The following is a 21,830-nucleotide window of genomic DNA, read 5'->3' as shown; positions in this document are numbered from 1 at the left end:
AAGTGCAAAACAAAGCTATATGTAAATATTCTGTACTGACAAATGTCTTGGTATCTACTTATTGAACTATTATGAATGATATTGTCTTAGGAGCAGAAATGGAGGGTGTAGGATGTTACAGGTTACTTTATTTCCTTTTTACATTTCTGATTTGTTTGAGTTTTTTCGATGAGCATGTATTCTGTTATAAAGTTGTAGCTTGAGGATTGTGCAAGGTGTAAGTGATATCAACTTATGATTTTTTCCTTTTTGACTTTCTCCCTTCCCTTAGCTTCTTGCAGTAAGTACAGTCTTTGCTTTTTTCCATTTTCCTTCTACACCCTAGCCACTCTTAGAGTCCCCTTTGGTTCTCTGAGATGCACTCTTTGACTTTGTATTCCTTTGACCCGAGCACAGCGCCTAGCACATGGTAGACATTCATTAAAAGGTGTTTCAGTGTTAGAGTAATAAAGCATAGAACAGGGGGTAGATCTCACTACCAGCATGTCCTTTTGCGTAGGTTGTCATTTTGTGCCATTTTTTTTTTGAAGAATGAAAAGAAGAGAATGTGTGTGTGAAGAGACATGTTTTAATTAAACTTCAGTTTATGTCCCTGGATCTGTTGAGTTGATGTTGATAGGCTATGCTAACAGCACGCCAGGAGGTTCATTTAAATGTATTATTACTTCTTCAATTATCATGGGAGGACAGGAGAGTGGTAATTTCATACTTCACTGTAACATAAAACATTAATACACAATTTTTTTTATAATATCTCCAAATGCATGAATTAAAGGAAACCTGAGTTCGTGGGCTTAGAAAAATGTGTTTCATTGACTCAAGCAGAAGGGTCAACACTAATTAATGTGTCTTGTCTCATGTAAATAGCTTATCTAACCATTTGTTTTCTTTTCAGGTTCAACAGATAGATCGAGTGGTAGAGGTTGTGGAGGAAACCATTAAAGGTAATTGTTGCGAGTGGGATAAGCAGATGTATACAGTAGTCCCCCTTTGTCTGCAGTTTTGCTTTCTGGATATGGTTAGCCACAGTCAGCTCATGTCCGGAAGCAGATGGTCCTCCTCCTGACTACCATCAGAAGGTCAGTAGCAGCCTGACCCCTCATCACATGCCTGCCTCGTTCACCTCGCGGTTCATCTTACCATCATAAGAAGAAGGGCGAATACGGGATAGGAAGACATTTTTTTTTTTTTTTTAATTTTCAAATGTTTTGTTTGTTTGTTTGTTTTTGAGAGACAGAGAGAGAGAGAGCATGAGTAGGGCAGGGACAGAGAGAGAAAGGGAGACACAGAATCTGAAGCAGGCTCCAGGCTTCGAGCTGTCAGCACAGAGCCCGATGCGGGGCTCAAACTTGTGAACTGTGAGATCATGACCTGAGCTGAAGTCAGATGCTCAACCAGCTGAGCCACCCAGGTGCCCTGAAAGTAAGATACTTTGAGAGAGAGAGAGACCACATCCACAGAACTTTTATTACAGTCTGTGGTTGTAATTTTTCTATTTTATTATTAGTTATTGTTGTTAATCCCTTACTGGGGCTAATTTATAAATTCAACTTCATCAGAGCTCTGCATGTGCAGGAAAAAACAGTACATCTAGGGTTTGGTACCATACACACACACACACACACACACACACACACACACACACACATGGATATATGGAGATATATATCTCTATATAGATATATATAGATATATAGTGTCAGGCATCCACTGGGGGTCTTGGACCATATCCTCTGGCTGGTAAGAAAGGGAAGCAACTGTATTGTTTGAACTATATTATAAAAATATCACTTAGTTAACATTTATTTACATATAAAGTTGTAACATTTTGTCCTTGACTACTTCGTCCATTGACCAATCTAATGCAGGAGGCATATATCTGATTGGCTTATAAATGAGTCAGGTCATAATCGTTTTTTAATCTCATTTTTATTTTTCTGCAAAATGGATTTTGAGTTTCAGATCAGGAAGAGATAATTTAACCAATTTTAAGATAAGGAAATGATTTATGTGTATTTTTTTGCCGTTTTATTTAGATATAGTTGATGTTATTTGCAGGTTTTTATATCACCTAATTGGTTGTAGTTAATGATTTTTAAAAGTACTTTTGGGGTACCTGGATGGCTCAGTCGGTTGAACGTCTGACTTTGGCTCAGGTCATGATCTCACAGTTGGTGGGTTCGAGCCCCGGGTCGGGCTCTGTGCTGACAGCTCAGAGCCTGGAGCCGGCTTTAGATTCTCTGTCTCCCTGTCTCTGCACCTCCCCAAGTCATGCTCTGTCTCTCCCTCTCTCAAAAATAAACAAACATTAAAAAAAGAAAAAAAAAAGGACTTTTAAGGGCCCTGGGTGGCCTGGTTGGTTCAGCGTCCAGCTCTTGGTTTCTGTTCAGGTCATGATTTTACAGCTTCGTGGGTTCGAGCTCCACATCAGGCTCTGTGCTGGTGGTTTGGAGCCTGCTCCTTCTCCCTCTCTCTCTGTCCCTCCCTCACTCGTGTGGTCTCTGTCTCTGTCAAAATAAATTTAAAAAACTTAAAAAAAGAAAGTACTTTTAAAAGTAGTATTCAATTTTGATACTCTCTTGTGTATAATTTTTGTAGTTACACTGGAAAATAGAATCATGCTTTATTTTGTTAGTCACTGTTCTTTGAACCAGATTCCTTTTGAAGTCACTGAGAAATAAATTATCCTCACTTATATGGTTTAATTTTTAAATACTCATAGTCTATTTTCCCCTTTTAGATTAGTACAAATAAAAACCAATAATATAATATTGAAATATTAAATGAATTGAGCTTTTCACTTAAAATTTTAATTGTTTTATTACAAGTGGGGATTGTGTGTTTAAAAAAAGAAAACACTGCTTTCACCAAGTTGAGATTTTAACCCCATAGTTTTCCAGCTGGCTTGTGTCTGCTACCTTCCACATGCTGTTCCTCATTTATTTTGACTCATCGATTTATTAGATAACCAGAGAATAGGAGAATCAGAGTCTCCCTGAATCTTCTTTGAAATTTCAAAATAAAATGAAACATCATGATTAAAAAGCAGACCGCGTGCCCACGTCCCGTTTTGAAGAATGCAGAAACAGAAGTGCTGGTGTGTATTGTGCAGGCTCAGGGGGACAGGCTGGGAGGGACAGGCTCCGTGGGACAGGCGCTAAGCGCGTCATATGACTACTCCTTTCATCTTCACAACAGCCCTGTGAGGTGAAGTGGCTCTAAATATTCTCCCCATTTCTTGGTTGAGGAAGTTAAGATCCAGAGGCACACGGCTGGTGAGCGCAGAGTTGGGGTTTGTATCCAGGCTGGCCTCCTCCCTTGCCTGTGCTCCTAAGTGTGATCCTGCATCCACGTGACTGTACCCTGACTTCCCTGACCTCTCCCGCTGGAGACTCACTGTGTTAGCGGTTCTTTGATTGAGCTTCTGAAAGCAGTGCTTCAGGATGCTTGAGGGTTTAATCGCCTTACTCCTCCTCTGTCTTAAGTACCAGCTGCATGCTGGCTACTCCATATACGTACGCATACATATGTATACGTATATATATATACGTATATATATATATACGTATACATATGTATGTATGACATGTATGTATACGTATATATATGTATCTATACACACACACACACACACACACACACACGCATGTATTTTAATTAATGGCGATAAAGATAGCACAGAAGAAAACGTACGTGACCTGGGGTGTGGATGGCTTTTGTAGATGCAACACCAAAGGCTTGATCTGTGAAAGAAAAAACTGACAAGCTGGACTCCATTAAAATTAAGAATTTCTCCTCTGCAAGAGAAGACTGTCAAGAGAGTAAGAAGACAAGTCAGATACTGGGAGAAAATGTTTGCAAAAGATAAATCTGATGAAGGAATATTATCTAAAATACATAAAGAACTTTTAAAGCTCAAGAGTAAGAAAATAAAGTACCCAGTTAAAAAAACGGACTAAATACCTCATCAGACACTTCACCAGAGAAGATACATGGATGGAAAATAAGCACATGAAAGATGATCCACCTCATGTGTCATTAAGGAAATGCGAGTGAAAGAAGGAGATACCACAGCACATTTACTTGTATGGCTAAAATCTGGACCACTGACAACCCCAAATGCTGGTGAGAGTGCGAAATAACAGGAACTCTCCTTCATTGCCGGTAGGAGTGTGCAATGGTGCAGCCATTTGGGAAACCAGTTTGGCAGTTTCTTACAAGACTAACGTACTTTTAGCATATGAGGCAGCAACCATGCTCTTTGGCATATACCCAGAGGACTTGAAAGTTTGTGTCTGCACAAAAACATCTGCAAAAAAGCAGATGTTTATAGCTGCTTTATTAACCATAATTGCCGAAAGTGCAAGCAAGCAAGATGTCCTTCCGTGCAAGGATGAACTGTGGTACATAGAGGCAATGGGATGGTAACCAGTGCTGAAAAGAAATGAGCAATCAAGTTATGAAATGGTATAGAGGAAACTTCAATCTCATTACTGAGTGAAAGAAGCCAATCAGAAATGGCTACACATTGGATGATTCCAACTCTGTGGCTTCTGCAAAAGGAAAAAACAAAGAGATAGTAAAAAGATCAGTGTTGCCAGTGTTGGGGAAGAGGGGAGAGAAATGAATAGGCAGGCTACAAAGGAATGTTTTAGGGCAGTGATACTATTCTGTATGATACTATAGTGGTGGATACATGGTGTTACACATTTTTCCAAACCCATAGAATGTTTAGTACCATGAGTGAACTGTAATATGGTCTTTGAGTTATAATGATGTGTCATCATAGGTTCATTGATGTAACAAATGTACCATTCTGGTGGAGGATGTTGATAATTGGGGACAGCTTGGTGGTGGGGTGGTCTATAGGAACTCTGTTCTGCTCGATTTTGCTGGGAACCTAAAACTGATCTGAAAAATAAAGTCTAATAAAAAAAACCCAGTAATATTGTGCTCTGAATATGGTCAAATGGCTTGCAGGGGTATAATTTCTTATAGGAAATCATAGAAGGCAAAGATAAAGTACGTTTTTCTATAATGACAATACTTGGGACACTGAATATGTAGGTTTTCTATACAAAACAATTTTTGTTATTTAAATATCACAAATCATTTTTTTTTTTTTTATTTGTCACCATTAAATGTCAGAGTTTTAAACAAGATTCTTGGACCAGAGGCTCACATTCCATCAGCTTGTTCAACTTTAGCACTGGTGTCATACCCAGGAGCTTTTCCAGAACCTTCACCATGAAGCTTAATCAGTTTTACCAGTTCGTACTTCCCAATGCTTTTTCAGCATTTTTACTTTTCTGACAGAGACATCATGGAGTGGGTAAATAGACTGACAAGCTTTTCTGATGCCATTTGGAGTCTATTTCTCGACCACTCTTTTCAAGTCATTTGTCTGTACCTCTTGGGTCATGACTTCCACCATCTTTTTTGGAATTTGGCAGACCTATTGGTGCTTAGCATAAGAGGTCTTCTGAATATGATTGTTGCATTTTTAAGTAAAATCAACACAAAATAGATGAAGCAAATGACCATTCCTAGTCATGGCATCAATGTGAGCTTCAGTCATGGTCTGCCATTTTTGACCATGGAGCACCATTTGTCAGTGGTAAGATCCATGCCATGGAACTTAGACAGGAAGTTTTTGCGCTGAACATCCTCAATAATTAGCTTGAATTTTCTAAATGTAACTTCATTGTTCTGCAGATCAGCAAGGCTCACTTCTCAAACACTGTCTTGGAGGCCATCAGATGCAATTTTGATTCCTTGAGTTCTTGTGATTAGTGTTTTTTCCAATATTTAAAAAAAAAAAATTTTTTTTAATGTTCGTTCATTTTTGAGAGAGAGAGAGAGAGACAGAGCGCAAGCAGGGGAGGGGCAGAGAGAGAGGGAGAGAGAGAATCCTAAGCAGGCTCCAGGCTCCAAGCTGTCAGCACAGAGCCTGAAGCAGAGCTCAGATCCATGAACTGTGAGATCATGACCTGAGCCAAAGTGGATGCTTAACTGACTGAGCCACCCAGGTGCCCCCTCCAATATTTCTTCTATTGAACATAGTTGGTGCTTTTACATCCTACCAATCTTTCTTAGAAAATGTATTAGCCACTTTCTTCTTGCCTTCCTTTTTGCCCCCTTTCATAATGTACTTGTTTTTCCCAACCACCATGGTGTTGCTCAGGGAATCAAAAGGGCTGTACTGAGCAATTTTGACATGAACTGTCTGGAGTTAGTGTAGACCTCATAGGTTAAGGGCTCAGTTTCATTAGACTACCCACCACTCTAGATAGCCATTGTAAGAATTGTCACCTATACTTCTGACCAACTGTAAATTTGGTTCCCATGACCCCCTACTTAGGTTTGATGACTTGCTAGAGTGGCTTATAGAATTCAGGAAAACCTTTTACTTATTATTACTGGTTTATTGTAAAGGATACAACTCAGGAACATCCACATGGAAGAAATGCACAGGGCAAGCTATGTGCTAATGGAAGTGGAGCTTCCATGCCCTCTCTGGGTATGCCACCCTCCCAGCACCTCAGTACATTCACCAACGTGGAGGGTTTCTGTGGAGTCTACATTACCTAGGCATGATTGATGAAATCATTGGCCAGTGCTGCTTGAACTCCCAAAGTTTGGGGTTGGGGATGAAAGTTCCAACCTTTTAATTACATTGTTGGTTCCTTTGACAACCAGCCCCCATCCTCTTAAGAGTTACCTCATTAGCATGAATCCAGATATGGTTGAAAAGGGCTTATTAAGAATAACCATAAATGCTCCTCTCACTCTTATCACTCAGGGAATTATAAGAGTTGTAGGGGCTCTGTACTAGGAAATGAGGATGAAAGCAAATATATACTTTCTGTTATATCACAGTATCACAGAAGGCCTATCACCTGTAGGTTGAGTTGACTGGAGATGGCCTCTCACTGAAGAGTTTTTGCTTGAGTGCATTTGTTGGGGAGACTGAAATCGGATTTAATTTGAGAGTTCACAGCCAGGGATGAGTTGAAGATGAAGTTGATGGGGATGTTCATTGGCAGATTGACTTGAGGGTGGCAAGGCTGATGAATTAAGTATTAGTATTGCAACAGGAAAACTTTAGAGATGGAAGAAATAATTTTGGTAGGTGCTCTTAGTTGCAGATAAGGAAGGTGAGCTAGGGAAGGGGTCAGGTGACTCATCTGAGATCTCCTGGTTGATGGAGCTCTGGACCTGTCAATGAACTTCTGTTTTTCACTTTCTGTTGCCAATATTTCATTTAGAAAGCACAAGTTGGTGGGCATTTGTAATAGCTAATTAGTTCTGGGTTGACTTTCAGCAGGTTACTTTCATTTTTCAAAAATATTTATTTTTGGGAGAACGCAGGTGGGGGATTGGCAGACAGAGGGAGACAGAGGATCTGAAGCGGGCTCTGTGCTGACAGGCTGACAGCAGAGAGCCCGATGTGGGGCTGGGACTCATGAACCGCGAGATCATGACCTGAGCCGAAGTCAGAGGGTCAACCGACTGAGCTACCCAGGTGCCTCTCAGCAGGTTAGTTTTCTGAGGCCCAGGTTTCTTAGTTCAAAATAGAGAGGTTTAAATGGGTATGATTTTTCAGATACCCAGGACATACTACGGGATCAAGTTTTGTTACTGTTTCTTACTACTTCCTTAATACCGAGGCTGCTGGAATCCTCTAACTGCTAGAAGTGACTCTTCTTCCAATCTGACTGTATACACTGCTGCCATTATCCTGGGATTATTTTACCTTCCTGCATGTGTACCTTCAAACTGTGACTTCTTAGTGCGATCTTAATTGTCTTTTATTCTACCCTGTCATTTTCACTTTTTCTTCCATTGATTCCATATATACACCTTCTGCTCCAGCCAAAATGTGCTATTTGATGTTCCTGGTATATTATTTGTAGCTTGCTCTATGTTTGTCTTGGGGTCCTGCACGAGTGGATAACTTCCGTTTACCCTTACAGACCCATTCTGTACCTTGACGTGTGCCCAGAGAGGCTGACCTGTGTATGTATTGCATCAGTAGGTCCCTTACTATTTGGTATCTAATTGGATTTTTCCAGCTGAAGGTTGGAGGCTTGACTAGAGTGTGAGATGGGAGTATTTGTTAACGCTTCCTCACTCTCTTCTCTGCTTATGCTGGTTTTGTGCTTCCCTCAACTGCGGCCACAGATCCTGCCAGGTGGCCCACTCTCTTCATCTGTTTCTCCAGGTTCTTCTAGTTGTTCCCTTCCTTTGCTTTTTCAGGCCCAGGGGTGGAAACAGCACCCCATTGTTGCAAGCCTGAGAGTATTGCATTGTCTCTTGTTGGTTTTCCTAACCTTGCCAAACCTTAGTAAATAGTCCCTTTATTAAAACCTCTTCAATTATGCAGTGTACCATCTGCTTTGCTGGGACCCTGATTGATAAATGCTCCATGGAGAAGCAAGTCTTTGCCCAGAAAGGCCAGATGGAATACTGCCTGACAAGAGGATTGTGCCATAACTGTCTTGTTTCCACATTTGATTCCTGTTGGGCTCTCTTCATATGTCTTCCTTGAAGGGAGTTTGGACATACAGCCTCTGCCACAGCCTGTTGGCATTCTTCTTACTGCTTATGTTATACCAAGTAATGTTTTAAAAAATGAATTAATAAGCTACATTGATGCCCAAAAGCATTTAACTATTGTAATTAACATAAAACCATATAAAGCATATTCCATTTATATCTGTCTTGGTTGGAACGAAATGGAAAATTTCAAGTTATTCTGAATGAATCTTCACTATTTTAATAGTGGCCTGAAAATTCCATCCGTTTATAGCGTTTACTTTAGGAGAAACCAGACTATAATGAATTTAGGATTTTTTTCCGTATCATCTTGGTAATTCAACAAGGCATATAACTGATTCTGAGAGAAGAAGTACAGTGTTTAAAGTATTTATATTTATTTATTTATTTTAAAATATTCATGTACCTTAGTCTTGGTTTACATGGTCGTTAAAAAAATTTTTTTTTTGTATGAAATCTGTGAAGGGAATATAGATCTGTATTTCTTCTGATACATGTTCATTAAGTCCTCCAAACAAATAAAGAATCCTTTAAATTCTTCTCTTTGTAAAGGTAGTCTACTGGATAACGTAAGACAAATGATTGCAAATAAACATTGCCTATTGAAGTTGGAAAAATGTTTTTACTATTAAGTCATGTTTCTTCCCCTCTAATATGAGAGGCCTCCGTTGTTAATAATACGTTTGCTGGTATTTCATTCAGTCTAATTCCAAATGCCTCCACTGTTGGTAATTCAAGACTTTCCCAATATGGCACAATCTGCAAGTTTAATTGATTTTCCGTTTCCCTTAACTTCTCAGTAATTGATGCAACCTTGGATTAGACTGACCTAAATTCCCAGGGTACTTCGCCAAATAGCTCCTCCCTATTTAACACATTGCTCTTCAGTGTGTCAGATTTTGTACTTTGCATTTGATACTAATTCAAAGTATAAACTTGTCATGAATTGAGACTGGAAGGCAAAACTATTATATCAAGGATGGTTTTTATCAGTGTTAATAACTGAGTAACCTCCCAAAAGTCCCGTGGAGATTTACTTGAGGATGTTTTCCAAACTTAATGAGTAAGTGAATTGAGCTTGGATACGTAACATGGTCCATCTGGCATGGTGTTGGTTGGACCATAAAAGCACATCTACTTTTTTCAGGGTTTTCCAGTAAAATCATTTTACTCATTTTCAAAGTATGCTTTCAAAAGGGACACTTCTGTGCATCCTCTCTGTGTGTGTAATCGCTGACACAGTTATATAGTTGGAATGTGGTGGAAAATGTTGCACATTGGTTTTATATATTGGAAATACTTCTCAGTCTCACTGGTATAATTAAGTGATAACTTCTATCTCGTAATAACTAAAGAAGTCAGGAATTTATTGCTGTTGTTTATTTAGTTTTTTTTTTTTTCCAATGGGCCTGTTTAAGTTTATGTACCTTGTTAATAAGTGGTTATAGTTTCACAATCATTGTATTTTGCTACCTTCTTAAATGAGTCAGTTTATGTTTTTTCCTCTCTCCCCCTCTTTTGGTCCCCGAGATTAGCAGTAGGATTTTAACTTATTTGTTCTCTATCCTTCCATATCCATTATTTCTAGAATGGATATTTTTTATCCATTGAATCTTGCTTAGATAGCCTCTTCCAAATCATAATGGTTTTCAAAGGATGAATCGGGAACATTTCCTTATGGTCTCCAACAACAAAGTTTTACCACGGGACTTTAAGTTGGTTTCTCATGTCACTTTATTTTGTAATGACTGGTTTGGAATAATGACTGGAAAGGACCATCTATTAGAGAAACCACCATGTTGTATCTTGTCTGTATTTTTCTAACTTCATTAGCTAAATTATCAGTTCTATTTCCAGCCACACATATACAGTTGAGCAGCCCTAGCTGCAAAGTATCCAATAGATGCTGATAAGGATCTTCTTTAAACATTATAAATGGTCATGTTGACCGTTTTGAAAAAATGAAAATCTAGTTAAATAACTTTCATTTTGTCTAATATTTTTCTGCCGTTAAAGCTTTTAAAACTAAAATAAATGCTTTCCTGTGCCCCCCCTGCCCCAGGTGGATTCTGCTACTTTATGATACCTTCAGAATTGTTTTATATGTTTTTGGTTTGTCTTCAATTACACTGCTTTAGTGTGTTCATCACGTATATTTCCTTTTCTGTTCAAAGACTCATTTTCTTATGGTTTGAACCCACCTTTCTTTATTAACAGAATTAATTTTTATGAAGTCTTGGGTATTTCATTAACTTTTGTTTCTTCATTCTGGTGGTAGGGCTACATGGGAGATACATGGGGTTGAATAGTTTGTTAGTTTGACAGTCTTACCGGAGTTTTCACATAATACACTGTTAAAATGGTTCAGTGGATTTAATTGTTCAAAACAAGAAAGGAAATTACTTTGAGCTTGAACCTCTCAGGCTTCCCATGACCCAACCCTCCTATTAGTGGTCCCACTGATCTGTCTGCGAAAGTAGCCCCATCCTTCCTTGTTTAAATATTAACAAGGAGTTGCCTACTGTGGAAATTGGACTTACACATTAACTCTTGCAATTTTGTGTTTTTTTTTTTTTTAAACACAGGTGGGACCATGTCCCTCCTTTACTTCCGTGGTGTCCCCCCCCCCCCACCCTACCTTACCTCACTCAGAGTAAAAGCCAAACCTGTACAGTGGCCTCTAGGGGTCAGTATGAGCCGGTTCACCTGCAGTTTCACTCCTCTTCCCTCCTTCAACTCTGCCCCCTTTTCATTCTGTTTTCGAGGCATTAATCTCTCTGATGTTTCCCTCCCCCACCCCACCCTTCCAGTTTTATGGAGAGATAATTGATGTACATCACTGTATAAATTTAAGATGCACAGCATGATGGTTTGATTCCTATATATTATGAAATGAATACCACACTGAGTTCAGCTAACCTGCACCTTCTCATCTAGATGCCATCAAAAGGAAAGAAGGAAGAAAAGAACAAAGGGGAAGATTTTTTGCTTGTGATGAAACTCTTAGGATTAACTCTCCTAACAGCTTTCCTGTATGCCATACAGCAGTGTTAGCCACAGTCACCGTGCTGCACTTTACATCCCTAGTACCTATTTATCTTCTAACTGCAAGTTTGTACCTTTGACCGCTTCCCCGCAATTCCCCCTCTTCTCTCCTTCACCAGCCCCCTTACCCATGGTAACCACAAATCTGATCTCTTCTACTATTAGTTTGGATTTCATTTCCTCTTCCTTCCCTTCTCCATGCCCCCTACGTAAGTGAGATAACACAGTATTTGTCTTTATTAGTTCAGCAGAATGCTTGCAAGGTCCACACGTGTTACTGCACATGGTAGGATTTCTTTACTCTTTTTTGTGGCTGAATAATATTCCATTGTGACTATAAAGCACAACTTCTGTATACATTCATCCATTGATGGATACTTAGGTTGTTTCTATATTGTAGCTGTCATAAGTAATATTGCTTTAAATATGGGGTGCAAGATATCTTTATGAGTTAGTGTTTTAATTACCTTTGGATATATTCTTAAAAATGGAATTGCTATATCATATGGTAGTTCTATTTTTAATTTTTTGAGGATTCTCCATAAATGTTTCCCATAGTGGCTGTATCAGTTTACAATCCTACCCGCAATACACAAAGGTTCTCTTATCTCTACAGGCATGCTATCGTTTATCTGTTGTGTGTGTGTGTGTGTGTGTGTGTGTGTGTGTGTGAGAATGCTTATTCATTTTTTGAGAGAGAGAGACAGAGCGTGAGTGGGAAGGGGTAGAGAGAGAGGGAGACACAGAATCTGAGGTAGGTCCCAGGCTCTGAGCTGGTCAGCACAGAGCCTGACATGGGGCTTGAACTCATGAACTGTGAGACCATGACCTGAGCCAAAGTCAGACGCTTAGTCAACTGTATCACTCAGATGCTCCTATCTCTTGTGGTTTTTGATGATGGTCATTCTAACAGGTGTGGGATGGTATATCATTGTGGCTTTAATTTGCTTTTCCCTAGTGACTAGTGATGTTGAGCATCTTTTCATGTACCTGTTGGCCTTTTGTATATCTCCTTTGGAGAAATGTCTATTTATGCCCTCTGACCAGTTTTTCATTGGGTTATTTGTTGTTTTTTTTGTTTGTTTTGTGTGTGTGTGTGTGTGTGTGTGTGTGTGTGTGTTTACTATTGAGTTATATGAGTTCTTTATGTGTTTTGGATATTAACCCCTCAACAGATAAGATGGCTTGCAAATATTTTTTCCCATTCTGTAGGTTTCCTTCCTTCCTTCGTCCATCCGTCCTTCCTTCCTTTCTTCCTTCCATCTAGCCTCCTTTCTTCCCTTTCTTTCTTTTTCTTTCTTTCTTTCTTTCTTTCTTTCTTTCTTTCTTTCTTTCTTTCTTTTCTTTCGATGGTTTCTTTTGCTCTGTGGGATTTTTAGTTTAATGTAGTCCCACTTGCTGATTTTTGATTTTGTTGCTTGTGCTTTAAGTGTCATATCCAAAAATCATTACTAAGACCCATGTCAAGGAGATTTGTTTCTATTTTTTCTTCTAGGAGTTTTTTAGTTTCAGGTCTTTAATCCGTTTTGAGTTAATTTTTGTGTGATGTAAGATGTGGGTCCAGTTTCATCGTTTTATACATAAATATCTAGTGATCCCAGCACCATTTATTGAATAGATTGCCTTTTTTCCCATTGAGTATTGTTTGCTCCCTTGTCAAATATTACTTGGCTCTATAGGCATGGGTTTATTTCTGGACTTTCAGTACCATACTGTTTTGATGACTATAACTGTGTAAGTGTAGTTTGAGATCACGAAGTAGGATACTTCCTGCTTTGTTCCTCTTTCTCAGGATTTCTTTGGCTATTTGGGATCTTTTCTAGTTCCATATAGATTTTAGAAGTGTGTTTCTTTCTTCTATAAGCAAAAATGCCTCTGTAATCTTATGGGGAGTGCACTGAATTGATGGATGGGTTTTGTTAGTATTGACATTTTAACAACATTGATTCTTCTAATCCATGAACATGGGATACCTTTCCATTTATATATGTCTTCTTCACCTTATTTCATCAGAGTTTACAATTTCATTGTAGAAGTATTTTTTTTTAAGTTTATTTATTTTTGAGAGAGAAAGAGAAAGCGTGAGAGAATCCTAAGCAGGCTCCACACTGTCAGCATGGAGCCCGATGCCGGGTTCAAATGCACAAACCATGGGCTCATGACCCCAGCTGAAGTTGGATGCTTAACTGACTGAGTCTGCCTCCATTCTAGAGATCTTTTCCTCCTTAGTTAAAATTTTTCTAAATACTTTATTGTTTGTGACGCTGTTGTATATGGGGTCAAGTTTTAAAATTTCTTTACAGAAATTTCGTTCTTAGTGTACAAAAAATGTTACTGATTTTTGCATGTTAACTTTGTGTCTAACAATTTTTTTTTTTTTTTCCGATGCAAAAGCAAAAGAGCCTTTATTCGAGCTAGCTCGAGCTCAGTCCCCTACCTGCACCGACGCAGCAGTGAGATACCAGGGAGAGAGTGTATCTAACAATTTTACTGAATTAATTGATTAGATCTGACATTTTTTTGGGGTGAGAATTAATTGATTAGATCTGACATTTTTTTGGGTTGAGTCTATAGGATTTCTATATATAAAAGCATGTCATCTGAAAATAGACATAATTTTACTTCTTTTTCAACTCATATATGTTTTATTTGTTTTTCTACTTTGATTGCACTATGTAGGTCTTCTAGTAGTATATTGAATAGTAGTGGTAAGAGTGGGCACTTTTGTCATGTTCTTGTTCTTACAGGAAAAGCTTTCCTCCTTTCACCATTGAGTATGATATTGATTGTGGGCTTGTCATGTATGGCCTTAATTGTATTGAGATATTTTCCTCTGTGCCTAATTAAGAGTTTTTAATTATGAAATGATGTTGAATTTTGCCTAATGCTTTTTCTACATCTATTCATAGGATTATGTGATTCTTTTATTGTATTTTATTAATGTGATTTATCACAGTGGTTAATTTTCTGATGTTGAGCCATCCTTGCACACTAGAGATAAATCTCATTTGATCATGGTGAATAATCCTTTCAATGTGCTGCTGAATTGGTTGTCTAGAGTTTCATTGAAATTTCTTGCATGCGTTTATCAGGGATATTGGCCTATAGATTTTTTTTTTTTTCCCTAGTGGTATCTTTTTCTGGTTTGGTATCAGGATAATGTTGGTTTTATAAAATGAGTTTGGAAGTATTTCCTCCTTTTCAGTTTTTGGAAGAGTATAAGAAGGATTGATTTTAATATTCTTTAAATGTTTGGTAAAAGTCACCAGTAAAGGCATCTGCTTCTGGAATTTTGTCTGATGGGAGATTTTTGATTAGTGATTCAATCTCCTTACTAGTAATTAGGCTATTTAGAATTTTTCTTTCTTCCTGATTCAGTCTTGGTAAGTTACATGTTTCTGAGAATGTTTCCATTTCTTATAGGTTGTCAGGTTTGTTGGCATTTAATTGTTAATAGTAACCTCTTGGGATCCTTTGAATTTCTGAGATATCAGTTGTAATTTTTTTTAAGTGTTTATTTTTGAGAGAGACAGAACTCAAGTGGTGGAGGGGCGGGGGGGGGGGGGGCACAGAATCTGAAGCAGGTTCCAGACTCTGAGCTGTCAGCAGAGAGCCCGATGTGGGACTTGACCCCGCAAACTGTGGGATCACGACCCGAGCCGAAGTCATGGCACTTAACCAACTGAGCCACCCAGGTGCCTTCTGAAATATCAGTTGTAATGTCTCCTTTTTCATTTATAATTTTGTTGATGTGGGTCCTTTTTTTCTTTTTTTTTTCCTTCTTCTGGTTAGTCTAGCTATGTATTTGTCAAGTTTGTTTATCTTTTCAGAAAACCAACTTTTAGTATGGTTAATCTTTTGTTTTTCTCATTTTTAATTATTTCTGATCTAATCGTTATTATTTCTCTTCTAATGTTAAGTTTGGGCTTTTTCTAGTTGTTTAAGGTTTAGAGTTAGGTTGTTTATTTGGGATATTTTTTGTTTCTTAATGTAGGTTTTTATTGCTATAAACTTTGATTTTAGAATAGAATTGCTTTTGCTGTGTCCCACAAGTTCCAATATGTTTTATTTCCACTTTAGTTTATCTCATGAAGCTTTTTTATTTCTCTCAATTTTTATCATGATTCATTGGTTCAGGTGAGTGTTGCTTAATTTCCATGTGTTCGTGACTTTCCAATTGTCCCCTTGTTAATTTCTAGTTTCATACCATTGTGGTCAGAGAAGATACTTGGTGTGATTTCAGTCTTCTTGAATTTGCTGAGACTCGTTTTGTGACCTAACATGGTTTCTTCTCTTAAGTGTCCCACGTGCACTTGAGAAGAACGTGTACTCTGCTGTTGTTGCGTAGAACGTTATGCATATATGTTAGGTCTGTTTGCTTATAGTGTTGTTCAAACTTGCTGTTTCCTTATTGATACTCTGTCTGGCTTGTCTATCTTTTGTTGAGAGCAGGTTATTAAAAGCCCCCAACTATTACTGTATTATTTTTATTTCTCACATTAGCTCTCTGATATATAAAATATATAAAACTTTTTGCTTTATATATTTGGGTACTCTGTTAGGCATATAAATCTTTATAATTCTACATTTTTGATGTATGACCCCTTTGTCATTTAATAATGGTATGTTTGGTCTCTACCATTGTTAACTTAAGTCCATTTTGTCTGATACAAGAACGGATACTTTTATTTTTTTTAAGGCTAAAGTGAAGTCTCTTATAGGCAGCATATTGTTGCATCTGTTTGTTTTTGTCCATTCAGACATTCTGTGTCTTTTGAATGGAGAATTTAATCCTTTTACATTTAAAATAATTATTTTGGGGGACACCTGGGGGGGCTTAGTTGGTTGAGTATCTGACTCTTGATTTTGACTCAAGTCATGATTTCATGGTCATGGGATCGAGCCCCATGTCAAGCTTCACACTGGGAATGGAGCCTGCTTAAGATTCTGTCTCTCCCGCTTCCTTTGCCCACTCAGGTTCATACACGTGCTCTCTCAAACTATTAAAAAAAAGAAAGGAAATAAAATAATTACTGATAGGCAAGGATATACTGTTTCCATTTTGTTAATTGTTTACTGTTGCTTTGGAGGCCTACTGTACTTTTGTTTCTTATTCTGTTTTTGTGTGTTTTGACATCTTTTTGTATCAGGATGCTTTGGCTTCTATATCTTGGTTTCTTGTGTTATTACTACACAGTTTTCCTTGTGGTTACCATGAGGCTTACATAAAATATTGAAAACTTTTAACACTCCATTTTAACTGATAATGACTTATCTTCAATAAAATTTGTATACTTGACACTTTTATTTCTTTTCCCTATCACATTTAGGTTATTGCTGTTAGAATTTACATGTTGTATTGTGTGCCTAAGAAGAAGTTGTTGTACTCATAGTTAACATAAATTTATGGTTACATTCCTCTTGTTTTTTTAACATTTAGAGTTTTAAGTGAAGTATTGCATCACTATTACCATATTGCAGAGTCTAACTATGACCTACATTTACTGTCTGTTATTAGTGTGATTTATCTATCTTTTTTTGTTTTTATGTTAATTAATGTTCTCTTACTCCCACTCAAAGAATTCCCTATAGCATTTTGTCTAATGCGGGTCTGATGGTAATGAACTGTCTCATTTTTTTGTTTGTGTAGGAAAGTCTTTATTCCTTGTTCTTTTCTGATGGATGGCTTTGCCAGGTACAGAATTCTTAGCTGAAAGCAGTTTTCTTTCAACATTTTCTGTATGGCCTCTCAATCTCTCCTGGCCTAAAAAGTTTCCTTTGAGAATATTATGGGAGTTCCCTTATATGTAACTTCTCTCTTTTCTCTTAGCTGCTCTTAAATTCTTTTTTTGTCTTTGATTTTTTAAGTATGTATGTATGTATGTATGTATGTATTTATTTTGAGATAGCAAGTGGGCATGTGCTCCCATGAGTGGGGGAGGGGCAGAGAGCATTCCTAGCAGGCTCTGCACGGTCAGCTCAGATTGGGACATGAGGCTCTATCTCATAAATCTTGAGATTGTGACCTGAGCCAAAATCAAGAGTTGGACACTTAACCAACTGAGCAACCCAGGCACCCCTGATTTTTAAAAATAATTTAATAATAATGTGTAACCCTCTTCTGGTTCAACTTACTTGGCGTCTTTTGGACCTCATTGATCTGGATGTCCATTTCTCTCCCTAGGTTTGGGAAGTTTTCAGCAATTTTTGCTTTAAATTTGTGTTTTGTCCCTTTCTGTTTTCCTTTTCCTTCTGGAATTTCCATAATGGAAATATTGTTTCTTTTCACTGTGTCCCGTAATGTGTATAGGCTTTCTTCACTGCTTTTTATCCTTTTTTCCTTTTTGCTGCTTGGATAATTTCCAATATCCTCGGTCTCTGATTTTTTTCTTCTGCATGGTCAAGGCTACTTTTGAAACTCTCTCTCTTGAATTCTTCAGTTATTGTATTTTTCAACTCTGGGATTTATGTTTGTTTTATTTCCACCCTCCCCCTTTTTTTAGTGACTAAGGAAATTAGTGCACATATATAAACACTGTTTCATTTTTTAAAATGTTTATTTATTTATTGAGAGGGAGAGGGAGAGAGACAGAATGTGTGTGAGGGGTGAGAGGCGGACAGGGAAAGAGAATTCCAAGCAGGCTCTGCATTGATAACGCAGGGGCTTGATTCCATAAACTATGAACTGAAATCAGGAGTCAGACTGTCAGCTGACTGAGCCAGCCAAGTGCCCTGTGTTTGCTTTTTCTTAACGGGTGCTATTTCCTTGTAGAAATTCTCATTTTGTTCGTGCATTATTTTCCTAATTTCATTTGTCTGTTTTCTTATAGTTAACTTCCTTATGAGGCTTATTCGCAAATTTTTGTCTGACAGTTCATAAATGTCCATTTCTTTAGGGTCAGTTATTAGATCTTTATTAGTTTTCTTTGGGGGTGTCATAATAACCTGATATTTTGATCCTTGGTTTCTTACATTGCTGTCTGTACATTTGAGCAGCAGGCCTTTGCTTCCATAGTTGACACGTTTCCTTTGGCAGAGAGAGTTCTTCCCCAGTCAGCTGAGTTTGGGTGTGTGGGTGTGTATGCTGATAATGTCTTTGGGCAGTTGTGAGGCCCGCTATTCTGATCGATTTTTGGGTGAGAAAACTCTGAGGATGGAGATGGGGGGCCGAGAACACGCGGATAGGATTTGGCTTGGTTATCTACCCAAATGAGGCATCTGTAGGAGGGGCTCTGTTGTTGCCTCAAGTCTCTGGTAAGGCTTACTAGGTTATAGATGTGGCTATGAATTAGCTTCACTGCTCCGGCAGAGGGCAGAGAAGGGCCTAGGACATATATAGCTCATTGCTTGGGGGCCCGAATCAGGCCCGAGTGGACAGTGAATTTGCTGGGCAGGTAAGCCCACCGATTTTGCTCTGCAGGTGGGCAGAGCCCTCTGTGCTGTATTCTGTGTGCGACTGTCATTTTTCACAGGACTTTTGAAGGGGCCATGCAGCTTCTGTGTGGCCTGGGTAGTTTCCTTGGTTGGACAGGCTGAAGCTATATTCAGCAATGAGAAAGGCTGTGAATTAGGTTCCCTGCCCAGGCACAGTGGGAGAAGCAGCTCTAAAACCGGGAAAGCTCTTTGTTTTTTGCCTTAATTCAAGCTGACTCGCACGTTCCTGGCTGCGCAGGGACTGGCTCTGCCCCACAACCTTTGGGCTCTTCCTGCCCTTCTCTTGGCTCAGGGCTACTGGCCTCATGGCTTCCAGGTCTTGTCACCAGCCCGTCTGTTCAGGTGGGACTGGGAGGCGCTCTCCATTCCGAGTCAGTACCTTGCCTGGTCACGGGCAAACTGGATCTAGGTTCGCAGAATCCCTCATTTGAGGTCGGGAATTAGGTAGACGCGCATGCACGTGGTCCCCTTGCGCAGTGTGCTGCCGAGTTGGTTCAGTACGTGAGCATGGCTGCTTTGTGGAATTGCTGCGTGGGCATTGAGGGTATGGATTCGGGCTGCCAAAATTCCTGGCCGTTGTAAACCCCTGGCCCCCCTTCTCTGTCACAGTCAAGATTCCCTGGGACTGGGCCCCACAGATTGTTCAGCAATCCCTGTGGTGTGAGACCAGAGTAGGGGCTCCCACAAATGACCCATGATACGGGGGAGGTTGGCTGACCCCTCGGGGTTCTCTTTAACCACTGGAGATATGAGAGGCTTGGGGAACCTCTCTTCTTGGTGCTGTGCTGAGTGAGGGAGGGACAGTGCAGTCAATGTAAGTCAGTCTCTTACCTCCTAATGCAGTCTGGCTTGGTCTTTGATGTGCATTGGGGTACTTCAGCCTCACCCCATGTTCTAGAATCATCTCAATGATTTCTTGCTCTCGAATGATTGTTAGTTGTTCTCGTGAGGGGCAGTCAAGTCAGGAGCAGCTGATGTCGCCATCTTGGTGACATCACTTTCCTACTCTTGCAAATCTTTGTAGTGTCTGAGCAGATTGCAGGAAGGTCACATCACAAATATTGTTGAAGTCTCTAAAAGTGTATATAGTGTTGTAGTCTAGATTTGGTGACACCGTTCACGCACAACAGGTTTTAAGTTTGAACATCCTGATTTTTCTGTTTGAATATTAATCATTTTTGTTTCAAGTATTTGATGTTCTCAGGTATACCAATTTCTGAATCCCAAGGTTCTGATTTCTATTTACTGTAATAGGATTATTTAGCAAAATATGCCAAGGAGATGAATTACTCTTCTTTTGAAGCTCTCATAGAAACATGGCAAATTAATATAGTTTTTAAAAAACTTGAGGTAAAAAATTTTCTTCATGTGATGTTCTTTCTTTAATATGATTAACTTTTAAGAGAATCAGCATGGAGCACACCACTTTTATACCCTGCATGCATAGCATGTGCGCTTTATATTCATCCGGAAACATTTTAGTCTTCATTTAAAGAATATGCAGTTTTTGGTAAAATGTAGGGAGAATCGTTGAGACTATAAACTTAAATAATACTAGCAGCTCCATTACATTTTTCAAATAAAGAGGGTGAAGTTGTAGGTAGGTTAATTGTGGTATTTTTCTGTTTTCTTAACACAATAGTAAGCTGTATTGGTAATTCTCCATTAGTACTTTATGGCTGGCTTCCATAAAAACGGAGATGTAAAGTGGAAACCAGTAGAAATGTAAAGTAGAAGCCAGGTCATGTTAGAGGTGTATTAGAACTTCAATATCCAAATAAAATATATGTAAAAATCATGATCACCCTTGAGAAATGTATTAAAAAACAAATATATATATAGTATATATATATTATATATATACATACACATGTATATATATGTATTATACATACATATGTATAATATATACGTATGTATGTATAATATATGTATATATAGTCAAATGAAAGCACTGGCAAGTTTATAAGTCAGATGTGAGCACACAAAAAATTTAAATCTGATTTTCTCTTTCTCTTAAAAATTTTGTTTGACAGGAACATTGATTTAATCAGACAGTTGTAAGATGTCGTTGGTTAGGTAATGCCGTCGACCTTTCCCTGGAAAACCCAATATCGGTGATCACTGGCACAGAGAAAGCTGCTTCTCGACTTTAACATTTTGTATATAACGTTTGGAGATCCACAGTTTTAAAAGTTCATTCTGTAACACTCTGTAAGGCATGTACCATATACATAGCAATTCTGAGACTGAGAGAATAAATATCAGTTTCCTGTAATTATCAGTTGGGTGGGGGGAAAACTCATGTGCAGATTCTCCAGTTGGAATGTGAACTATGCGTGGATTTTTAAGAAGAAGTTTATCAGTACTACTGGCTTATAACAAACCCTACCTTGTATTGAACAATAAGGTTGTAGTAATTGAAACGTTTTTATGAAAGGGGGCTTCTGACACATGAGATCTGTAACTCCCAGTGTTCAAGTGCACCATTCCTTGACGTCCTGCTGCAGTTGGCCGTCGTAAGGGGTAAGAATCCTGGATTGAGCATGTGATGAGCTGTGCTGAAATATCTCGTTCTCCCGTTAACCGTGTCCTGTGTAGCAGTGCACACAACCTTATTGGTTCTGTTGCTTGAGTTGTTAATGGTAAGACGTGGAAAGTCCCTTCCACTCTGAAACTCTGGAGGTGTTTGCGTCTGTAATATAACACCGACTCTCAGAGTCTGTCGTTAGGATGAGATACTGCCATTTTGGACAGTGATCTCTAGCCAAAGTTTTTAGAATGTGAAAAGC

General features: G+C 38.6%; 1 protein-coding gene and 1 pseudogene across 1 annotated transcript in view; one reads left to right on the top strand and one right to left on the bottom strand.

The window, feature by feature from the left end:
- Window positions 1-21,830, top strand: part of CDKAL1 (CDK5 regulatory subunit associated protein 1 like 1) — a 537,841-nt gene that overhangs the window by 192,105 nt on the left and 323,906 nt on the right. The window contains exon 7 of the mRNA XM_049654971.1: window positions 896-944. Within this exon, the coding sequence (XP_049510928.1) occupies window positions 896-944 (49 nt within the window). The remainder of the gene's footprint in view (window positions 1-895; window positions 945-21,830) is intronic.
- LOC125939518 (40S ribosomal protein S3a-like) lies at window positions 4,857-6,172 on the bottom strand (annotated as a pseudogene).

Source organism: Panthera uncia, assembly GCF_023721935.1.
Source record: "Panthera uncia isolate 11264 chromosome B2 unlocalized genomic scaffold, Puncia_PCG_1.0 HiC_scaffold_25, whole genome shotgun sequence".
NCBI lineage: Eukaryota > Metazoa > Chordata > Mammalia > Carnivora > Felidae > Panthera > Panthera uncia.
The sequence above is the reverse complement of the archived record's forward strand: the minus strand, read 5'-3'. Positions and strand labels throughout refer to the sequence as shown.